Source organism: Harpia harpyja, chromosome 21 (genome assembly GCF_026419915.1).
Source record: "Harpia harpyja isolate bHarHar1 chromosome 21, bHarHar1 primary haplotype, whole genome shotgun sequence".
NCBI classification, from domain to species: Eukaryota; Metazoa; Chordata; class Aves; order Accipitriformes; family Accipitridae; genus Harpia; species Harpia harpyja.
The window spans coordinates 15,122,601-15,146,045 of NC_068960.1; the positions used below are offsets into that span (position 1 = coordinate 15,122,601).

The following is a 23,445-nucleotide window of genomic DNA, read 5'->3' on the forward strand; positions in this document are numbered from 1 at the left end:
ATCATTTAGACACACAGAATCCATTTTCCCACATAATTATTTGAGTATTAGTATGATTTTACAAGAGTCTACATTCAGCATAATGAGTTTTTTCCATCAGTCAGTATGTCATACCTGTGGTAACTTATTGCCATACACAGGCTCTTGCAATACTGCTCTATAAAGAAACAGAAATTTAATGAATTGAATGAGTAAGGAAAGAAGGATGGAAAGAAAGATGTAAGGAAGGAATTTAGACAAATTCCCCAGAGCCACTCAGTACAATTTTCCTTTCAATGTTTCATACATCTCTGTGGCTCAGGCAAATTGAAAAAAGAGCAGTGGAAGATCAGTAGCCAATTGTTACAGAGAAATCTTAATTGATTTTAGAAAGAAATAGCAGAAATTTTAGATAAGATATGATAAAATGGAAGCGAACAGAAAATCAAATGCATGTGAATTTTTAAGTAAAGTTTGTATATCTGTAATAAAAATAATTTCCACAAAAACGAGTTATACAAACACACATCTATAGAATACAAAACCATGTATACGTGTTCACCTCCTCCTAAAATACCTAAATTACTTTTTTCATCTTGATCTCAAATGTACTGACAGTGTTTATTGTAGAGATAAACTAAGTGACTCTAAATGATGGGTATTTTTTTTGTTAGTTTTTCCTATTCCTAACATATTTAACATTCTACGTGAATGGTGAGAATTATTTTTCCTCAATTTTTACTTTCTATACTTCCTTTGACTCAAGGATCTCAAAGTATTTTGTAAACATAAATTAATCAAGGTTCAAAACCTTCTCTAGTATCGAGCATTATACCTGCCTTATTAGCTACAAATAGAGGAATAGGGTTAAAAATGGAATGAATTGTACCCAGACCTGCAGAATATAGAAGGTAGAAGTAGTAATTTCCTCTTCCTCCACTCATATGATATTGAGGTTTAAACACTATTTGTTCTGCTCACAGAGTAAAACTTTGACTGGGAGAATTACAACTGAATGACCCACCACCTCTTTGTGCTGGCTCAACTTTGGGAACAGGCCTATGTGAAAGGTTCAAGTCATTTCTCCACTTCTCATTCTGTTCCTGCAAGTCACAGGAAATGGCACATTCTTCCACTTACAAAACACAAAAATCTTTGATACTTAAAAGAAAGACTTCAGTGCTAACTGAATATCCTTGCTTTTCACTTTAGAACAGCGCCTTTAAGGGTATCTGCATCAATGGACTTCTACCTAGTATTAAGGGAGCATAGCTTAGATAATCATATCTGCTTTTTCCTTGGGAAATAAATACGTGCTCCACCCTCAATAGCATCCTACCTTTGAGCTAAAGGTGATGGCAGTAGCTATTGAAAATCTTGTTCCATACTGCTGATCACCAAAGTATGCCTTATTCTTGATCAGCAGCTCAGAAAAAAAATCTTAAACGTATGTACGTGTATGTTGTCGTGGACTTTCACGCAGTATCACAGGTCCAAAGTCCTGAGAACAAGTTAGAAAATCTTACTGTGAACAAAAAGACTGACTAATGCGCGTGGTTAAACCACATTACCAAGGGACTTCTGAAGCTGGTGATGACGGAGTTTGGAAGTTTCTCATATTTCTTAGCCTTCCCACATTTTAGGTGTGGATTGAAGACTGACGTGTTCTGAAAACATTCTTTATGACAATGGTAAGAAAAATAACAGATTTAAGATAAAGCAGAGCAATAGTGTAGAGATATTAGTCTAACTGCATATTTCTGAGTCTGTTACTATTTTTGTTCATTTTGTGGAGTGTATTTTCTTGTTTTCACAGGTGTCAATCTTCATCTAGGAACTTCTATATTTGCTGGCAGGCAACCTTAATTCTCTTTTAATGACTTTTTCTCTCAGTGAATCAATACTTAATTTTAAAAGGTCTTCCTTACTTCCTAATCATCTCCTTTATTTTTCCTACTCAAAGGCACATTTGAAAAGGAATTCAATAGCTCAGCTATTTCAGAAGCATTATTACGTTCCATATAGAACTATATGAAATATAGAATATATTATATTACATCTAGAACCATGGCTGTTGATTTTTCATTTTAGACTGTACTTTCTACTTATTTTTATATTCCTGTTCTCTTCTATTCCTCTGGTTAGTATTAACCAACTCTGGCTATTTGCTGTTCTTGGCTCACCCTGCAGTTTTTACCCAAGCAGTATCTTTCTGTGTCTTCCCTCCTTCCTTTCCACAAAATGTAGACATCAAAGGCTATATTGACAGCTCGTTATGAAAAGATTGGCATAGTCCATATTACTGTTGGTATGCAATGTAATCATATCAGAATAAAACCCACTCTGATATACTTGTTAATGCATATTTTTGGTTCGGCTTTTCAGTACTGTGTACCTTTTGTTTTGCTTCTTGTGGTATTTTTAAGGTTCCTTTCTCTCCAATCTACCATTAAAACCTATATTATTTAATTTTTTTTGTTTGTTTGTTTGTTTTTTTTCCACAAAGCATTTGTTCTTTCACAAAGCTTCAGCTCTGCACTTAAAATGAAAGCTGAGCAGAACTATGTCATAATCAATTGGGATTCAGTAAATAACTTGGTCTACTGCAAACTAACACTAAGAACTAATACATTGTGAATTATAAGGTTTCTTTTAATTTATGCCAGTTTCCTCTCTATCTCTTTCCCTCCCCTGCAAAATGTTTTATACGCAAGCAAGAACAAATGTGAAGAAAAATGAATTATAAAATAATAAGCTTTGTACATTACAAAAAAAAAATCCAGAACAGTGTTTTAATTCTGTCAACTGCTCCAAAGGTAAATGTTCTGCTGCATTAAGAGAACTAAGAAATACAATCAGAAATACAAGGCTGCCACTGAGTGAAAACCAACGCACCAGTACAGTTATTCCAATTTCTAATGCACATGACTATTCCAGACAACTAAACTGAGGCTATATTAGAAATTAGTAATTTCTTCAGTATCTTCGTCATTGAAATCACTTTCCAAATATGTTGAAGTCTGTTAGAGAGAGTGAGGCCACCTAAAAATAATATTGCCAATCAACAAAAGAGATATTCCTGTTTTTCAGCAGCAGTGGGTTCCAGAACTATGAACAGTTACATTAACTTTTAGTTCCCACCTATACTATCACATTAAGGAATCCTGAAAAAGATGTCTTGTTGCCTTTCAGGTTTTCAGGTTGGTAAACTGAGCAAAATGGATGTCACATTCCTTTGACAGTTTGAAGAAATATGAAAATTGGAAACCACACCTGAAGAAATTCCACGCTGTGCCATGTATGCTATATAGCTTGAAAATTCAGCAGCAATGTGTTTAGGTGAGATTAGAGCAGCATACTACACTTGAGTAAGCCTTTGGCAAATGGGTGATTCTTATGTGTTGTAAACAATATGTTACTGATAACATCACTAAGTACATAAATACATAGGGAGAGAATTTTAACCCATGCTAATTTATTTTAAATATATTTTTAATGTACACAAATGAATTTTCAGATAAGCATCAGGCTCTTTCTACCTCCATCAGAAAAACAAAACCTACTTCATCCATAAATTCAAATTGTTTTCCTTCTTTATATAAAACATTAAAAAAAAATCTGTTCCTTTGGAAATAGTTCTAAAAGATTGCTGATAATAAATATAAGGAATGTTTTCTAGCACTACCTATTAAATTTTTAATATTCATACCGATTTCAACTCATCCATCTCTTTGTATCTCAACAGACACAGTACAACAGAAGTACAGGTAGGTTAGAGAAAGTTCTCTGGTGAAATAAAGGTGATACCTATAACTTAGGACCAGATTGCTTTATCAAAATAATAACAAATGTGAACAATTACTGGAGTATCAGTAAAATATTTTCTATCTACACATAGGGTATAATAATTAATTATTTTAGAACAGTGAAATTCAGCCTCAACCACCTGAAACCTCTTGCATACTCAGACATAAGTAGCCTCTCTGTATACATTCAGGGTAAAAACTTCAGAATTGGTAAGAAACTTAAAAAAAAAAAATATTTAAAAGGAAATTGGTGACCAATGAGGTGAAGTAGGTAATGATAGATCCAGCGCTATAAATCCTTACTGACAAATATAACCACTTCTTATATCATGAGCAGTCTCTACCCGTTTTATTTAAATTGAAATAAGTGGATTTTAAAAGAGCAGATGGAAGTCTACTCAGATTACAGACAATACAGAGCCATATCTTAAACTTACTATGTAATTAAGCTATACTATCACCATGGCACTTACGTATACCCAATGTTGCCTGGATTTGGGAAATCTGTATCTCTCCATAAAGTATTTTCATACTTCAGGTGTTAATAATACTCAGCTTGCCTTGATTTTTAAAAACGAGCTTTTGGGGATTTGCAGAAGAATGTTTCTGCTTTGTTTTTATTTTTCCTTTGAACTTCAATTTTGAAGGGAGACGCCCCTCCACACACGCACACACATTTTTCACATCTTTTTGCATTCATTCAGCATTTGATTGAAGAGTTAATTCAGCTCCACTGAACAATGATAGATGTAATGAACAGAAAGGTCTTCCAATGTGAGAGATATTCTTCTCAATTCTTTCTGACAGGCAAAGGATGGTAAATAGACAAAACAGAGTCAAGCTAGGCAGCAAACTTGTAAAAAGAATGACTCTGGTAATGTACAAGGACAGCATGCACATCAATGAATACTTACATAAATGTCTGCACCATAAAATCCATCCTGGTATACAACACTGCAAGGATGCACACACAAAGAAAAACATCCATATTAGTGCATTTCCACATGCAAATGCCACCAACCCCTGCACAGCTGAGGTTAGTCTTGTCACAAGAACAGAGGGAGGGGGGAAGGAAGGCAATCTTCACATTGGTTAAGGAGGTTGGTAGTAATTATCAGAAGTGAAACTGTACTGAATACATCATCTTATAATGTATGCCAAATGCTTAGTCAAGGAGAGGCAAAGCATGGCAGGATTGGAAAATACTTTTGATAAGGTTTGGGTTTGGTTTTTTTTCTTCTTCTTCTTTTTTAAGAAACCACATATTGGCAGCATTTTTTCTATAAAAATTTTCAGTGGGCCAATCCTACAATCAGTTTTAATAAGTTAACAAAATGCTATCTCTTGAACTACCACTTTCTTGTCCTGCAATTTTGTCAACCCTCTGAAACAAAGCAGTCGTCGTCACTACTTAGATGGAAAACAAAACACAGCATAAGTTTATATGGTGAGAGGAATATGTGAAATAACTATACTGGTGGTATTCTACCCATTGGGTCAAATCTCAATACGTCAATGTACACAGAGATGAGAGTATTCATAGCTACTGCATTGTTGGCTCGATACACATTTCCAATAGTGACAACAGGTTTGTTAAGAATGTCATGGCGTTATTCTTAGAAAAAAAGTATTAACCTTCCTCACTTTATCATTTTACAACTTTGGCGAACACGCCAGTAGTTCTGAGCTCCCCTGCAGTTTTGATTGGATACATTACTACTACTTATCTGAAAAAATGCAGTATCGTTATATTGCTGTTAACAGTTTACCCAGAGACTGCTGCATTTCAGCTAAGATAAATTATCAGTGTAAATAGTTCAAATTTTAGATTCTAAACCCTTCAGGATAAATGACGTAGTATGACAAAGATGGTTTAAATGATTACACTAGATAAAACTGGAAGTACACAACAGTGGCCTACCAATTACACACATTACGCAAGTCCTGCAATTTTACATTTGTTTGGCAGTTCTGCAACTTAAATTGGGTATTTCCAATATCAGAATCAACCCAAGCTGTTTCGAGAGCTAAATATGAGAGCACACAATAGGTCTTTTGCAACAATATTTTCAATTTAGGAATACTATTATCTGGAAATAATAGTTATTACCAAGTTGCTAGCCTAAGCTGTTTTGCAATTCCAACAAGAATTTTCATGTCAGAAATATAACTGATGTATTGAGGTCAATGACCAAAACCCACAGGGCTGAGCTGGTATGTGTCTAAGTCAGAATCACTTGAGAAAATCATAAATATGCATACATGCACAGAAACCACATTGATAAAACCACATTGACGATAAAGTTTGCTATGGAATAATAATGTGTGAAAACTCGGCTCCACTTAAATCAGAGTGTCTACCATTTGCTTCAGTAAGGTCAGACCTTTACTCATCTATTTTTCTATTTATTAAGTCTGCAGAGCACAATATGCCAAACCTGGTCTACACTGGTAGCTTTCAGAGAGCTTGCTATTTACATTGTAGCGTACCTTCATTTTGGGTTTGACATTCTGATTCTTTTAAAACATTACAAGTTTTTCTCATACCTGTTTGCATGTAAGAAATAAAACATTCCATGTGACTGCGAGGTTCAAGTACACAATCGTGAACAACATGGAAGGAGTTTTATGGGATGATATACAAATGATACAAAGTTTACTGAAGTTGGAGGCCCCTCAACCGCAACCCTCAGCTCCTCTTATCTGTGTGCCACTCGTGCTGGGAGGAGGTGGAGGAGTTGGGAATGAAGGAGTGAAGTTGAGCCTGGGAAGAACAGCGGGGAGTGGGGGAAGGTGTTTTAGGTTCTGTCTTTGTTTCTAACCATCCAACTGCATCTTAATAGGCAATAAAAGAAATTAATTTTCAAGTCAAGTCTGTTTTGCCCATGATGGTAATCAGTAAGCAATCTCCCTGTCTTTGTCTCAGCCCAAGAGCTTTTCCATCTTACTTTCTCCCCCTATACTTTTGAGGAGGGGGAATGAGAGAGAGCGCAGCTGGGTCAGGGTCTGGCAGCCAGCCAAGGTCAACCCACCACAGTACAGTAAAACATACCATTTTCAATTATTATTAAATATTGCTATTCAGAAAATAATACTTTTGAGAGAATATGTGTCAGAAAGGGGACCTTTTTGCTTCCTCTTCTTGGTGATCTGTAGACATAGAGCGAAGATGTCGCAAGACAAATAGGGGCTGATACAATTTGAATTCCCAAGTGCGTCTCGTTGTAATCTCAGGTAGGATACTTCATTCACCTAGGCCTTCCTTTTATATATAACGTGCAGTCATGTACTGACAGAAACTTATTTTGAATTCTAAAAATGCAACTGCTTGATAAATATTATACCGAAGGAAGTACCTAACACTAAAAAGAGACATGAATGCATGACTCCGTCATTAAACAGAGTTAGTATTAAGATGAAGCGACAGAATCAGGCAAAAGAGTATATCCCAAGCAGGACAGGCACCATGAAAAGATATCAGCTGATTTTGTCTTATTTCCTCCATATGGTCTTGTAGTATGATAGTGATGTTAAATATAAAATCATCTGCTTCTTTTGAAGTTTGAAGAAAAGTACTTCTTCACACTTTCATAGATTTTTCAGAGAATATTTTCTCTATTCACTGTCCTTGTCATTTGTTGACTCCTGCGAGTGAATCTTACCAGAGGAGTCAAATGTATTTTCTAATAGCACCCTTCATCAGAAGGACAAAGTGTAAAACATCAAGAGCTATGTTTTGCTCTTGTGCTTTTCTTTCCTTCAGTATATAATTTTCCAAAGGGTAATTTGCTTGGCTTATCATCCCCTTTTCTCTCTCCGAAGCTGTAGGCAGAAAACAGATGATAAGTCTCAAGCATGGGAACAGACTGAATGCATCACACAGGGACCCACCACACCACAGCTCCTTTTACACTTTATATTCAAAAAATTGTCTTGGCAGACAGATAAATCTTGAGTTCCTTGTAAACCAACACAGGGTCTGGAAATAGCCACGTTACTGAAATCTGAATTACTTCACCCAGGAATGGATGATATGTTAATGCGCTACCTGGAGGCATTAAAATAAGAACAACAAATTTGGGGGATTTATTCAGTTGTATTTTATGATTTTATTGTGCTAAGGAAAACTCAGAGAAGAGAGAAATCTTGATTTAATAAGAAAATGTGCATCTAAATAACATCAGATGTGGCAATCATTTCCTGAAATTATTTTTCTATCAATACGAAACTCTTTTCTCACCAACTATTATACAGCTGCTTTAGCATGATTTTAGCTGCTGTATTTTAGTCTCTGTGTCTTATAATCATTTTTTGTAACTATATTAAGAAAAACTCTTTACTAGTTTAGATTCCACCTTTACAATATCCAGGGAGGAATACATCTGTCTTCATTATAATTTTTCTATCTTCATCTTTCAAAAGGATTGGGTTGGATAATCTATCAATGACATAAGAAGACAGTTCTTGACTGCACAAATCTTAGTTCAGTAACTTCATAGCAGCTGAGTATATATGGCCCTCAGCCATACACACAATCTGCACAAGTTAACATAAATAACCTAAGGCAGATTAAGTGCGTGGAGTGATTGATTCAGTGTAACAAACAGGCATTACAATTATGATTTCATTCATTGTGATAGGAATCATGGTTATAGTTTGCTATTTTCCCTCCATCACAAGTAAGAGAAAGCACCTGAGGAACAAAAGTTCTCAATTTTCTGATGGCTGGTAGTCACCTTCACTGTCCTATGCATATTTTCCAGTTTTGGGTCACCTTTTATATGAAACCTTTTATATGAAGTCTTCATAAAACAAATAGTAGAAGAAACGCAACTACAACCTTATTTAAAATAAACCAAAGAAAAGACTGAGAATTAAAGTAACACCTTTCAACACCCTAATAACACAACTTTCACTGTTGTAAATACACAACTGAAACTCTTGTATGAGGCTGTTTCAACTTTTTAGAATGTTCTCTAATTCCAGGTTCTTGTCTTCCCAGTTTCAACATTTTCTGCAATGAACAAGTTATATTATCTGCTTTGGAAAATTAATTGAGGGCATTGCTGCAGAGAACAAAGCTGGAAGACATAAATCACTATGTGCTGGCAAAACACATTTTTTGTTCTAATAATTGCATATATATATATATATAAAAAGCACAAAGTCCAATGTAAGAGGAAGTTTCTGTGAGCCCAAAGAATGTATTGGAAAAAAACATAACCACCATAGTAGACGTAGTAGCTTATATTAATTATCCCTTTTTCTTAAATTCTGAATAAGATGTTGGAAAATAAAGCTTCTTTCTCATTTTGAATCTCTTAGAATGTAGCACTTCAAAACAATTATTTTAACAAAGGGGAACAGATTCTGAATAGTCTCTGTTACTTCTCCACCACCCTCCCCAACTTCACAATTTTATTTAGGGTTGGGGGACGAGGGGTATTCTTCTTTTCAAAGAGAAAAAAACCATATCGCTCTCCCCTGTTTTCCCAGGAAAGACACCAGAAGTGAAGATATGGACTGAAAGCTAATTCTCTGTTAGCTTCATCAGAACTGGAAGGAGCGGAGAAGACAAGGTCATCACACACCGAACTTGTGAAGAACTTGAGGCAAATGATGCTGGAATAGAAAGGCTTCTCATTAGTTTTACTAATATTACTATCTACTACTACTATCTGCTATACTACCAGATATACAGTGACACGTGCTTTTCTTGACAGCAGTATAAAGATGGAACATCATATTCATGATGCTTTACTATTTGGTGAATGATTTTCAAGAATGCTGAGGTACTAGTTGCTGCAGAATTCAAAAGTGATTACAGGTAGCAAAATCAGATCACCTGCTTTCAGTAGTTTGCCAAAGAAAACAAAACCTGCTTCTTTCTCCTTTCTTTTGGCAATGTAAGTACTGCCAACTGCATCCGAAATCTGTCATAAGAGTACGTTTACTAGTAGCTTCTGCTTTATTAGGGCATTTCTTACACCATTAGTAGGCACTTTGTCAATAAAATAGATAAGCCTAGAAAGCCACAAGTCAAGCCAAGACGACATTGTTTTTTACATCGATGTCTTTTTCTTTTTTTTTCTTTTTTTTTTTTTTAATCGTTTAAAAATTATTTTGTACAGAACACTATCTAGTACTCAGAGAGAAGCCTGCAAGAAAGGTCAAAGAAGCAGTAAGCTCAAATCCTCCCACATGGAAGCTGCTCCAAGAAAGAAGGTCAGCTTAAAATAGTAACTGCTTTGCTCCTCAACCAAGTCACCAATCTTTCTGTGAAGTTCCCGGAGCTCCCCTTGAGATAAGCAGGCAATAGCTCATAGCTCACAGCTACATCCCCCTATACAGACAGGCTCTGCTCTCCATGCACCTCTCATGCCATACACAACGTGACCATCTCTTGCTTCTCTTCCTCCGGCAGCACAGCGTTGAAGCTTAGCTCTCTGTGCCATGTAGATCTCCAAACTCTAAATTTCAGCTTTCAGTTTTCTCACACAAATGAAGCTTTACTCCCTCATTTCAGTTTCAGTAGATTTTTATGGTACACAAATGAATTATACATACAAAGTTATGAATAAGCTGCACATTGTAGTATTTCAAGGCATTAGAAATTATGCCACAGATACTAAAAATGAAGTATTTTCCTTGAGCTAATAAACAAGATGCTATCTCAAGGAATTAGTGAAATGCCTCACTCGCAAGTAAAGGATCCATTAATTATTTATGTAGTGCTACATATCTCATGAACACTGATTTCATTTTTAAATGACACATTTTAAAGCATGTGTGCTGTTCTTTGATTTATAAGAAAACAATAGCCTTAAATATGGCAATAATCAACGATTTTCCTCAGACCTAGCAAAGTCTGCCATATTTGCTGTTTCCCAGAACCATGAGGCACAGCAGAAGAGAGCTTTCCATGTGAATCACATGAACTTGTTTTGCCTAATGACCACAAGATCTTCCAGATTTCTTTACAGCCTGGGACTCATTTCCGTTTCTTAACTTTGTTGAAAAACCCTTTCTAAGAAAAATGTTCCAGTTAATATCAAACAGGACACCAGTGAACAAGAACAACTACAGATTCAAGGGAGACTGAATAGAAAGGAGGCTTTTGTCACAGAGCAGGGAATCCTGAGACAGTGCTGCTGAGATCAACACTAGTAAGCAGCATGTCAGACTAGTCTGAGAAATAGATGTTTCTAGCTTTACAGTTGATTTCCAAATTTAAAGAAAAATGATTCAGTTTCAGTTCCAAACCTTTGTAATATAAACAGGTAAGTGTGAAGAAGATTATTTCAGATCAAGTATTGTATTTTATTTTAGTAATAAGCTTTCTAAGGTTAATGAAATAAAAAGAAAATATGTAAAAGGTCCTTTCAAACCCTGGCTTTATATTTTACACTTACATGTGGTCCTTTTTTTAAAGAGAAAAGCAATATTTTTCTAACTAAATGTTGCTGGAATATAATGTAAATTTATAATTAAAATTATATATGTCATTATACAAAAGAAATGTCTTTTTTTTTTTTAGCGATTAAAAATATTTTAGTATGAAGCTGTTTGCTTGGCTCTAAGGCTGGGCTCCTTCCTTGAGAGAAAAATGAGAAATTGCTACTAAATGAATTGCAAAATAGCATTCAAAGCTTTTTCATTTTTCTTATCAACAAATGACATTCCAAGTTGTTTGCTTCCTTCTGTAAGTTGATTCATTCTCTCTGATCTCTTTATTATCTCTGTAATTTTCCTTGACTCCTACTCCCATTGTGACTGAAAGAAACATTCTTATAATTTATTTTCACTGATTAAGGATTTTTTCTGATGAAAATTCCTTTTTGCTTCTTTGATAGGTCAGAGTACGTAACGGGTGACCACAGAACAAAGCATTGCAAAGAAATTCCAAATTGTACTACTGTATCAGTGAAGTTACTAGCACAAGATCTAATAAACTAGGCCAAAGAAATTATTTCAGCATAAAGCTTTATTAATCCAACTGTGGATCAGTGCAACAGAGGTATGTATTTCTGCACTGATCCATGAATTGCAAAAGTTGGAAATTTGTTCTGTGCTTCAGAAAGCAGTGCCGCCTTATAAAGCATAGGTGGATGGAGAATATTAAACCTGACTAATATCTGAACTGAGATCTATCTAAAATAAGACAAAGCTTACTAATTGAAAACTTTTGCAGAGTCAAATTGTGTTAGAAAACATACTGACTGGCAAGGTGAGCCCTAAATTACCAAGGGTTCATTCATCTCAGACAGCTGGAAGTCATCAGAACAATGAGAAGATGTGACTTCTTAATGATGCAATGCCTGGCTCCCTCTGAAGTCAGCTTTAAGGACAGGTCATGAAGGTAATAGGTGAGATCTGTCCAACCTAACTGTCAAACCATCCTGCAGAAGAATGTAAGAGTGCTGAGCTGACCTTTTGGAACCCAGTTCCGAAACACTGCTGAACCTGACTGCAGTGCAAAACTTCTGTATTAACTTACAACAGGAGTTCACAATGCTTACACATCTAACTTGCTAGCTAAAGATGCCAAAAGTAAGCAGTGCAATTACATGAGAATATAGATGTGTTACACTTGGAAATTTACTTCTTCCTGCTGAGTCACTGTACTAACTAAACTATGAAAATGTATGTAACACATCTGCACACAGAGCACCCACATGTGGCCCCTTAAATTAAAGAAAATTTAAGTTACTTACTGGTCTGAAAGTATTGACTTGTTTTGCAAATACTAACAAAAAAAGTATTATCCAACTCAAAAACTGTATCACACATAGCTGGTGTATATTTTCTTATATAACTTTATGACTTTGTGTTAAACTAAGGTATTATGTTCATGACATCACGAAACTGGTAGTAACCCATGTTGTTATCTCACTACCTATTGCACTCAATGTTCAAATTTAAGAATTTCTTTTTAAACTAAGCAGAGTTGAAAAGAGTCCACTTTCTTTATATGCAGCATCCATTTCGTAGCTGAGACATTCAGACTGAAATCGGCTCTTGTAGGGCATTCTAAACTTGTTCCCACCATTGTCATGTACAAATACCTGGCCTAACTCTAAATGAGAGTCTGGGCAACAGCAGGATAACTTTGGAGGGACACCATCCTTGTCCAAAGGTAACTCAGGCAATCTTCAAAAATCATGGTGTCTTCCTCCAGTAGTGGCAATACTGTTTTGCTTATTAAATTAATATTATTTTGCTTATTAAACTGCACAAAAAAAAAATAGAATACACTTTTACAAAGTAACCTGATTCTGTGGCATCATTTTTATATTTATTTCTAGAGCATCGTATTTCTCAGAGGTAATAAATGCCCAATGTGAAGGAATGGTCAAAGTGCCTGTGTTAAATATCCCTGAAAATTTAGCTCAATGGTTGACTGACTAGATTAGCAAACTTGTCTAGAAAAAGACATGCCTTTTGGCTTAATAGAACAAAGGCTTTGTGAGAAACTGAGGGAACTAGTGAAGGGCACCCATCTTCTACCGTAACGAAGTAGGACGACAGGGTCTTGTGCTGCAAGCTCCCTTACGAGGGGATATCCACAGTGAGAGCAGATGAGCTGCTGAACAGGATTTTAGTGAAGGCAGGGAGAGAGAGAGGCATCACCCTCACTCAAAGATTTTGCAAACCCTTCCTGACCCTTTCTCGGAAAGATCTGGTTGCTCTACACAGAGGTAGTGGCATATCTGCTTCAAAATTTTATGACAAAATACTATTCTGGCCTGGGATCTGCTAAGTTTTCTGATTTTCCAAACTTCCTGATTTCTTAATAGCTGAAAATCTTTTGACAATGCTAGGGCTTTTAAGTATCATATGCAGCGTACAAAACCTTTCTGTATCAGCATTTACATAGCTACAGAAGAATTTCTTTCTTCCTTCTTTCCCTCAAAAATATACCTTAAAAAAAAATCTTCTGAAATAACAGAAGATTATTAAATTTCTAGAAATTATTACTATGAATTTCTCTCCTTTGTTCCTTAGTTTACTATTTGGTTTTAGTGAATGTAGGTCACTGACAGTGAGATCTTAAGGTGTTATTTAAGCAAACATACTGAAAACCACATGGCCCTGAGAGAAGCACCCCAGATTTCTATTGTGGCAAAGATGTCAACTAGAAGAACTAAATAAACTGCAATAAATTAAAAAACAAAACCAAAAAAAATGAACAAGCAAGAAAATGACAAAAAAGAAAAAAAAAACAAGCCACCCCCAAAACCAAACACACCACTAAGCCTTCAGGTCCAGAGACAACTTTCAGTGGATGATTTGAAGAAAAAGAAGTTAACTTGATCCAACCTCCTTAATAACCAGATGTTTGCAATCATCAAAAATATATCTTCAGCTGAAACAATTTCTCTGTTCCAAAGCATTCCATTTCTAGGAGCATTTACATAACAATATGTGACATCTGAAGTGCTTAAGGTCACCAACCATGGCAGTACAAATTACAGTCATTTTTCAATACTCTGTGCAAGGTGCACCACTTCCAGCACCGGGATTGGTTGCATGCTGCGTTGGTTTCTGCGGTGAGAAACGATCAGCATGCACCACAGTCACAAAGAGTCTGTAGCCTTTGGAGATTCATGCTAATAGGTAAAAGGGGCCGATCTCCTTACCCGCCGTAGGCTGGAATTGGAGGGGGGGGGGCTGCTGCACGAAACGTGTTGTACACCGTGCGACCTCGGCCTCTTAGATGTGCACCTCTGTAAGCAGCAGCTGCAGTTGCAGCAGGGTAGGGAAATCCTGGCACTGTGAAGAAAAAAGAGAGGAATGAATGGGAAATATTCAGGTCAAGCTAGTCTTTTAAAACAAGGGTAATGTAGCAGCATGTTTGTGCTTATATTAAAGCTTGCCTGTAACCAGATGAGGGAGTCGCCTAATAAGTAAACTATTAGTCTTTTAACCAGAGGCCTCACCTTTTTACGCAAAATCTTTGGATGCAAACAGGAGACAGCAAACTGGGAATTTAGATGGCAGTATCATAGGTAGCTCTGATTCTCTTAGAAGTCACTGTTGAAAATAATGTTGACTGTTTTAGCCAACACTGCTACCAGGAGACTCTTGAGGTCTAAGTCACCCAGTTGAGGCTCAAATTGATAATGCCAGAGACATTTCCATCACATTAGTTGATCTACCTTCAAAAGTCAGCCCCGCTTTTTGAGTGGAGGTGAGATGTTAGACCAGGTGACCTCTAATGATCTAAATAATCCCGTGATTTTACCAATCGAACAGAGCTTTACTTTTGTTCAAAAGTTGCTTATTAACTGGGTCTTAATTGTATGCCAAGGGAAAGAAAGACAGGGCAAGCGTTTTCTCCAATTTTGGAGGTGTACCTTGTTCATAACAGTACCCATTATTCCTTCAAAGGCAAGACTTGCATAGTCTGGAAATATCTATCTGAATTCAGATAATATTCAGACCCAAGAGAAACAATTTAGACATATAACAAAGAAATTAACACTGACATTTTTATATTGTCATTGCCACTAAGGGTAAACATTAATTACCATTCCATGTGAGACTTAAAATATTTTAATCAGAAATTGAACAGTAAACCAGTACTACTTAGAGATGTTTTTCTGTAAAATGTCTGTAAAACTTGTCTCTTCATAAACTTTTTAATTGAAAAATGAAAAAAAAAACAACCCAACTTTCCACTTTACTTTCTCTGCCAGTTTTTTAACCAATACTTCATTACTTCGTCTCTCCTTTGTCCATCTATTGCTGGCCAATGTTAGAACAGGTATTTTTTGAATGAATTCATTAGTGAGACAGAGAAAATCAAATCCAGCTCTGTTGGCACTCAGGTTACTTCAGTTGTGGTTCACTGTGTTGAATTTTTTTCAGTATGTAAATAAGATAAAAGAAATAAATATTGCTTAGCAAAGCCCTAATAAGAAGCAAGAAAATGGAAGTAATGATGTATAAAAGGGTAAGTTTTTCAAGTCTGAAATATGAATTGATTACAATCCACATTTGTCTTTCATCTGTTTTAGCATTAAATTTTAAAAGCAGCCTTGAATTTGAAAAACAAAATGAAAAATTCAGAACTTGTAGATGGTGCTGGCTGAACACATGAAGGAAAATACTGTAATTATGGTGACTTGTCCATTATTGCCTTACTACTGTGGCTTTTGGGCTTTGCTAGGTCTCTCTCACTGACAAAAAGGTTATACAATAATTCTGCAAAGATTTACATATCTGTGATACAACATAATCTTATGGCAATACAAAATAAGTTAAAACAGTCTTTTTAAAAAGTGCAAATACCATATTTTTATTCGTCCTTCTGTAAAAAAAAGTGTGTGAAAATCAGAATGATGAACTTACAGAACTCAGTATATTGTTGATAACTTTGCAATCAACTGCATTTATGAAGCCTTAAAGAAATAGAGTCATGGAAAGCATTTGGGGGCGGGGGGGAATGAACATATATCTCATATACTTGAAATTTGGATGCTGTAAGTACTTTTGCATATGCAACAACATGGAATATTGAGCAGTATAAATACAGTAGTGCTAGAATCATGACCTACTGCTCAAACTATGTAACTTTTGTCCTTTTCCTTTCCAAGTAAACAGTCTTGCATACAAATTAGTACAATGTGCATACAAAAACGTAGAAGATAATTTTCAGTGGACTGAAGATATAAGCAAACACAGTAAAAAGATCTATAGGCTGTGCTGTAGTTCCTCTGATAGAGTGGACTGTCTCCCCATACTAACAGATAAATAAAAGGTGTAAAGTTCTAATAAAATTTCATAGATGGAAGTTAGCAATACATGAGAAAAACATGAGGGTTGGACATCACGGCATCATTGTTCACTTCTGTCCCTTAGAGAATGTATTTGTGAATGCAACATGCTGGAGACTTCCTGCCTTGGCTTAAATTAGGTGATTCGGACAACATATAATTCAAACGGTCACTTATCTTAACTATAATCATGTCTGTTACTTCTGTAAGAGAAACAATGAAGTGGACTAGCACTCCTCAGCGTGAAAAGGAAGTGACTTTGGGAGCTATACCAAAGCTCCGCAATCATGAATAATGGAGAAAATATGAGAAAAGGTGGCTCTTCACACAACTTCTAATTAAGCCACCATGGAACTTCTGCCACTGGGTGTTATGAATGTTAAAAGTTTGAAAGTTTATATGATTGAAAAGGATGAACAAACAGTTTCCCTACAGAGAAACAGTATAAAGACATCACCTCTGGTTTAAAAAAACACTCCAAATTGTAGAAAGCTAACAGAATGTTCAAAGAATTATATACCCACACGCTAGCTCCAGTCCTACAACTTTTCTTTAGGCATCCGGCTTTTGCTCCTTTCCAAATACAGGGTATTGGACTAGATGGAGAACTAATCTAATCCAGTATGATTACCTTTGTTAAAAGAGTAATGTTTAGCTGCAGTCTGCCTGCATTAGAGAAATGACTCCTTTCCACCTAGTAGACGGTCATTTCTAGAAGTAAGTTTCTCCAATAATTTGAGAGTTAATTTGTGCCTTTTTTTTTTAATCATGCAAATAAATAAATAAAAAGTCTGGCCAGGATAAACTGATATCTGAAATGGTGGATATCTTAAATGATAAACCTGAAGGTTGGTATTCTGTAGCTAGCTTTAAAAAAACTGTAGTCTTTAGGGACACTCTTAAACTGCCAAGATTAAGAGAAATTTCTCTGACCTAAAAGCCACTGACAAAAAATTAATGAAGTCTGACAACCTTTGAGCAGTTTGGACAACTTCCTCACTTACATGTGCAGCTGTAGTTCTCTACATATTGATAGAAAACACACTTTCACACGAAAAACAGAGGCAGTGGTAAAGAAAACCAAACCAATTCAAAAAAGTCTAAGCCTAAGCAATGTAAGGTGTGTAACAATGTCACATGCTTGCAATACACGGTCTGGAAACTCCTGCTCCAAGATCTGTTTCAGCAATTAATTCTTTGTAATTAACATCTACGTTTGGCAATATTTAAAGCAGCTGTCTTCTTTCAGGGTCCTAGACAATCTTTCTGCTGTAAAATGTACTGTTTGAAATTAACTTACCAATTCCTCCATACAGCCACACACCTTATACAAGTGTGTGAAGAATAGACCTATATCTTGATTTTCAGAAGAAATGAGTAAATATAGGCCTAATGAAAACCAACTGGAATTGTGCAGAAGTTGTACAGGAGACACTGAGGATATACCTCCGTGAAAGCATGAACTCCTAATGTGGTTTGCGAGCATTTTTTTCCGTTGAATTGTACCATTAAATCCAGCTGTCACACAGACATATTAAAATATATATTTTGCAATAGTTGTGCATTTATCCTAAATACTCTTTATTCTTCATGGTGGTGACACCTTGGAATTACAGGAAGGGCCACTGACCTTAAATATTTGACAGTGGATGGTTCTCTACAAAGAAATGTCATCAGAAAAGCAGAGTGCCCCCATCAATGAATGAGTAAAAAAGAACATAATATATTTTAAAAAAATAATATTACTTTTTTATGAGAAAGAAGGCTTTCTTTTATGAAAGAGGAAAAACGGCTAGAAGACAGAGTTAGCAGGAAGAGTCGCTTAGCCTATAAGTATTTACCAAATCCAGAACCCATAATGGCAGCTCAGCATTGATGGGAGATGCTAAGACAAGACAGTGTTTTCTACCATTTTCAAAGGATCTGCAACACAAAGGATGTGTTAGAATTAAAAGCCTGAAGTAATGTAATTGTTTTGCTATGCTTGCCTTGTATTGTCTCCTGAATAAAATCATGAAGCATAAAATGTCTAGAGTAAAGCAAAACTCTAAAAAAGCTTGTAGAAGCAATTAGTAGAAGGTAGAGCAATGATTTGGAGTTCTGTCAGGAAAAGGATGAGACATGATCTTGGAAACTAAGCCTGAGAAATATGGAACCAAGAGTGGCATTGCAAGGTCTTATGATCAAGTGAGGTCTAACAGTACAGATTATATATAAACAGAATTATATCCTTCCCAAAAAATTGATTTGGGTCAGTCTGAATATCAGAGTATATGAAAACATGCCTTCTATTTCCAGGTAGTAATAGTTAAGATTAGATATAAAATAATCAACAAGATCACGTCACCCTAGATTTGAGTTCAGCAAAAAAAAAAAAAAATTATGCTACTTCAGCCCAGCTGAGAAGTCACATGGTTAGGAATATGTAATAACCACAGAATTTATTTTGCTACCGACTTTTTAATATCCTCACCCCAAAATAACTAGCAGAAGTGGCACCATTAGAACACAACCGAAGAATGGACTTCATAAAAACAATTTTATGAAAAGGGCTCTCTCATCAGGAAGTGTTAAGTGCTATTAACCAGCCCCAAAAGTAATGAATTTACTAGCCAGGAGGGGTAAAGGTTTTAATGACTTACAGTTTGTAGGTCAACCTTCCTTAGTGCCTCAGTGCCAAACTGCTGAAACTCAGTCAGCGAAAATGCTATTGTAATGGGGTTGAAAATGTGTTTGACTTGCAGCAGGGAAGCATCTGAGTCCAATTCTAAGCAAAAGTACCTTAAATTTATCAAAGTAATTTGATGACTGGAATTCTTCTGACTGTGATAGAGAAAAGGCAGATTTCTCCAACTACACATCGATGATATGAGGCGATAATACGAGGTTAAAAAGAAAAACTTTTCTAAGGACTATACATAATCGAATATCAAGCCAAAGAAACAATTTACATTCTCATCTAATAGCCCCATCAGTTCTATAGTTATTCATTCAGCTATTCAAATATGAATGAGACTACAGCGGCAACAACAAAACATCAGTTCCTACAGTGGAACTGCAATTTTACTTTTTCAAATTAAAAAAGAAGAGTGAAAACAGTATGCTGTGGAAGTGCTTGGCTTTGCTTAATATAATTATCCAAAAGCATACAAATCACCTTGTATTACAGCTCAAATGAAAATTTTTTAGGAACGTTATGTTGGTAAGATTCCTTCTTTAAACTTATTTGTTCTATTTTAAATTTAAGAAATAATTTTTTTTTAAAAAGTGTCATTACAATGAATATTGTCCAAAAAGTTCTCTCTTCTGAATACACTTAGTAAACATAGAAACACTGTCAGGGTATCTCCTTCACCAAACTTCAGTTTAGTTCTCAAACAGGAAAACTGGTCAGCAAATTGCTACATTTAAGCAAATAAAAAGGCCTTTGGAATTAGCAGGATTCATGTTAGTATATCGGTAAACTTTAGGTAACTAATGATTTCATATAGAAAACAAATATGAGCATAAGGAAGAGGAACTTAATCTTTGTCTTCACAGATGAAATTTAATCAAATCTTAATTCCTCCCAAAAGATGTAATATAACCATTGGATTTACTAATTTTTTATTAAATGAACATGACAGGTAGGTGCACTTTCTAGGCATCATATCTCAACATATCCCTTGGAAAACAAAGGCTGAAGGAACAATGACAAAGCTTGAGTTCCCAAAAGGATGAATATAACCTGATAAAAAATACTTAAGGGTTATACACTGTGTATTAAAGTTTTAAAGCTTTGGGATAGATGGAAGAGAAGCAGATGCAAAAAACAACAGGGGGCAGATTTTGTATCAAAGCCATAAAAATATACAGCTATTTTAATGGGCAATTATTCTTTGCATTTGTGCTGTGGTTTGAATTTGTATGAGAGTGCCATATGCCTCAAGAAAGGTGTGCCATCAAAATGGATGAACGAATCTACCTCTCATCACTCCTAAGCTCTCCTTCTTTGCGCAGACTATCAGGTCATCTGCCATCAAGAGTTTTCAAATGTTTTATGGTGAAGAATTTTAATGTTATGCCATGTTTGCATCAGTTTACAGCTAATTTACTGCAACATAGTTTAACTGTTAGAAAGTCAGGGAGACACATTTACATTATTCCCATAGTTCAAGAGGATCCCTTTTGAGGGAAGGCTAAGCAGAATAATCTATATGATATTTGAGATTTCAGGAACAGAATCAGGAGTTTATCCCAATGTAGGCTGTGTAGTGAGTTTTCACTTCACCATTATAGTAATAAGTAGTATTACTTAGCATTCTTTATAAGAATTATAAGAACTGTGTTAAAGAGGATGTGTGCAGAACTTTGCATTTAAATACACAGTCCAAAATACAGTGCAAGTAAAATTTAAGCTCTGTTACTACAGATTTTAACATAAAAAGGCTTTTATATTTTATATATATATATGGATTCTTAAAATTTCAGGGTAAAAAAATCTTCAGAAAGTTCACAATGTTTAAAAATAGCAAGCTGAAAATACATTTTTTCACCCGTCACTTTTGTGAGATGATTGTCCCTGCGATCTAGTTGTGAATTAACTTAATCCAAAGGAAATTTACCATATATGTCAAATACAGTCATAACTGGTCACTTATATTTATTTCATTCACAATCTATTTATTTTCTGAAACACACTTGAAGTTAGTAGGACAATAATTTCCTTACTATTGCACAAAAATATATGTCAGTATTAAATGCTGTTGTTTAGGAATGAATAAATCGGTATTTTGGACAAACCATTACTTATAGGACATTCTCATTTGAAATGCATTGAAAAGGAAAACAAAAATCTCTAATTAATGTACAAGCCTAATCACCATTCTCCACATGGAAGAGTAATTTTTCACTGTTCATTTGCTCAGTGTAATCTCAAAACTGACATAACAGAAAAGCAATGGCCTATAAATCTGCTCTCATTTGTTTCTTTAATATTCATATTCCATTCAACTACAGCTGCTTGTTGCTGCAGTCTATTACAACATGCAAAACTGTCGATAAAAATATTATGAAAGGCAAGATGTGTTTCTTCATGGCTCTGTGTGCCATTTGTTTTGAAAAAAACAACAATAAATGACTCATGGATTGTCCCTTAGCTTGCTGCACGCTGGGCGATTAGTGATTAATTACCTTGCTGCAAATTGACACGGCACAAGGAAATTGACACAGCTCTGATTAATTAACTTTTTATGTCAGACAGTGACTTATAAAGCACTGCGTACTGTAATTGAATCCCTTCACACAACACTACTGCATTAAGTTTCCAGTCAAATCCAAATTAGCACCAAATTTTACATAAATTTGGTGAAACTGTTTATAACAAGGTAGACCCTGAAAGGTTACATAAATACTTTTAGAAAGAAGACAGACAGCTTCTTTAAGACACTGTTTTCAACTATTTCATCCTCAGACATATGAAAACCAAGATTTGTTAGATTTTTCCATACCAAATCGTCAACAAAATCAAATGCACTCAAAAAACATGCATAAAATATTTCAGTAGAAAGCAACCTCCTATTTAATGTGCTTATTCTTATGTTAAATTGTAGGAAGACACTTAACTGTTCCAACAAAACTTCTTTCTTGGTTAACTTTAGCTTAAACTTGTTTCCAGATCTAATTGATCTACTATTTCAGCAATGACTTGCATATATTGAATTCACACTTGGTTTTCTTTATACTTATTTTCAGTATATAGGGAATTATTCTTTTCCTCTGCCTTCCTTTGTTTCATCTCCTCTAATATACAAATAAACAAACCACTATTAGTTTATATATATATTGATACCATTATATGCCAGGAATTTATAACCTTCACAGCAAAGTCTTGATGCCAAAGCCTGGAAACTGTCTCGTATTTTGTCTAAACTTTTTCACTGTGGAGGTGACTGAGCACTGGCAGAGGTACCCAGAGAGGCTGTAGAGTCTTCATCCTTGGAGATACCAAAAAACTGTTTAGATGTGGTCCTGGGCAGCCTGCTTGAGGTTACGCTGCTTGAGCAACATGGGTGGACAAGGTGACCTCCAGAGGTTCCTTTCAACCTCAGCCATTCTGAGATTTGGTCATTTGGTGATTCTGTCATTATCAGAAATTCCCATATATCTCATCCTTCTTTTACTGGGCTATATATGCAGCCACCTGAAACCCTCAGACATCAAGGGATTTCTCTTAACACACAGAAAAAAATGGAGGATGAGGAGGGATAAAAAAAGACCAGAGAAGAAGATTTAGAATTTTTTTATAAAGCTATGTAATTACACCAGCTTACAACTTTGAATAAAAAAATGCTATAATTGGTGGACAAATTACTTACGGTGTACTTAATAACAAAATAAGAATACTGCATAGTTGATGTTACAAAGAACATAAATAGTAGATATACAAAGAATAGTTGATTTTTCACAAAAGAAATGACTAACAAACAAGAAAAAGCTCAGTAGGTAAAAACAAACAACAAAGCAACTAGGCCATAAAGGAAAAGAAACAGTAGAGATCAAAGAAGCCACATCTGATCTTAAATCACAAAAAGAACAATCTTCAAATATAGATGATCAAACTGATCAATAACTTGTCTTGTGTTCCTGGTTGTTGGACATCTAAAAGCTCCAAGCAAATGGAAAGAGTCCCCCGTGTCTAGCTAAACACTGTTTTTGAGACAAAGTAAAAGGGCCATGGCTCTGGAAAACTAGATGAAGAGTAGCACTACTATAAAAAAGATGACAAAATTTAGCAATTTGAATGTTTATGAAAGCCAATTATGTGGTGACAAGAAGTTCTGTCTGGATGACACAAAGATTACTAAAACTCAACAGAATTATTAAACTGTAAAAAAGAACAT

The 23,445-nt window shown here is 35.3% G+C and overlaps 1 protein-coding gene across 26 annotated transcripts in view; it reads right to left on the bottom strand.

Moving 5' to 3' along the window:
- The window catches only part of RBFOX1 (RNA binding fox-1 homolog 1), a 1,377,247-nt gene that overhangs the window by 36,888 nt on the left and 1,316,914 nt on the right, over positions 1-23,445 (bottom strand). For 22 of the 26 annotated variants that reach the window (XM_052772622.1, XM_052772607.1, XM_052772609.1 and 19 more), the window contains 2 exons: positions 14,426-14,558; positions 4,700-4,739 (listed from right to left, as the gene is read on the bottom strand). In XM_052772622.1, coding sequence (XP_052628582.1) covers positions 4,700-4,739; positions 14,426-14,558 — 173 coding nt within the window. The remainder of the gene's footprint in view (positions 1-4,699; positions 4,740-14,425; positions 14,559-23,445) is intronic. The other 4 variants (XM_052772605.1, XM_052772606.1, XM_052772603.1 and 1 more) reach the window with 1 other exon arrangement.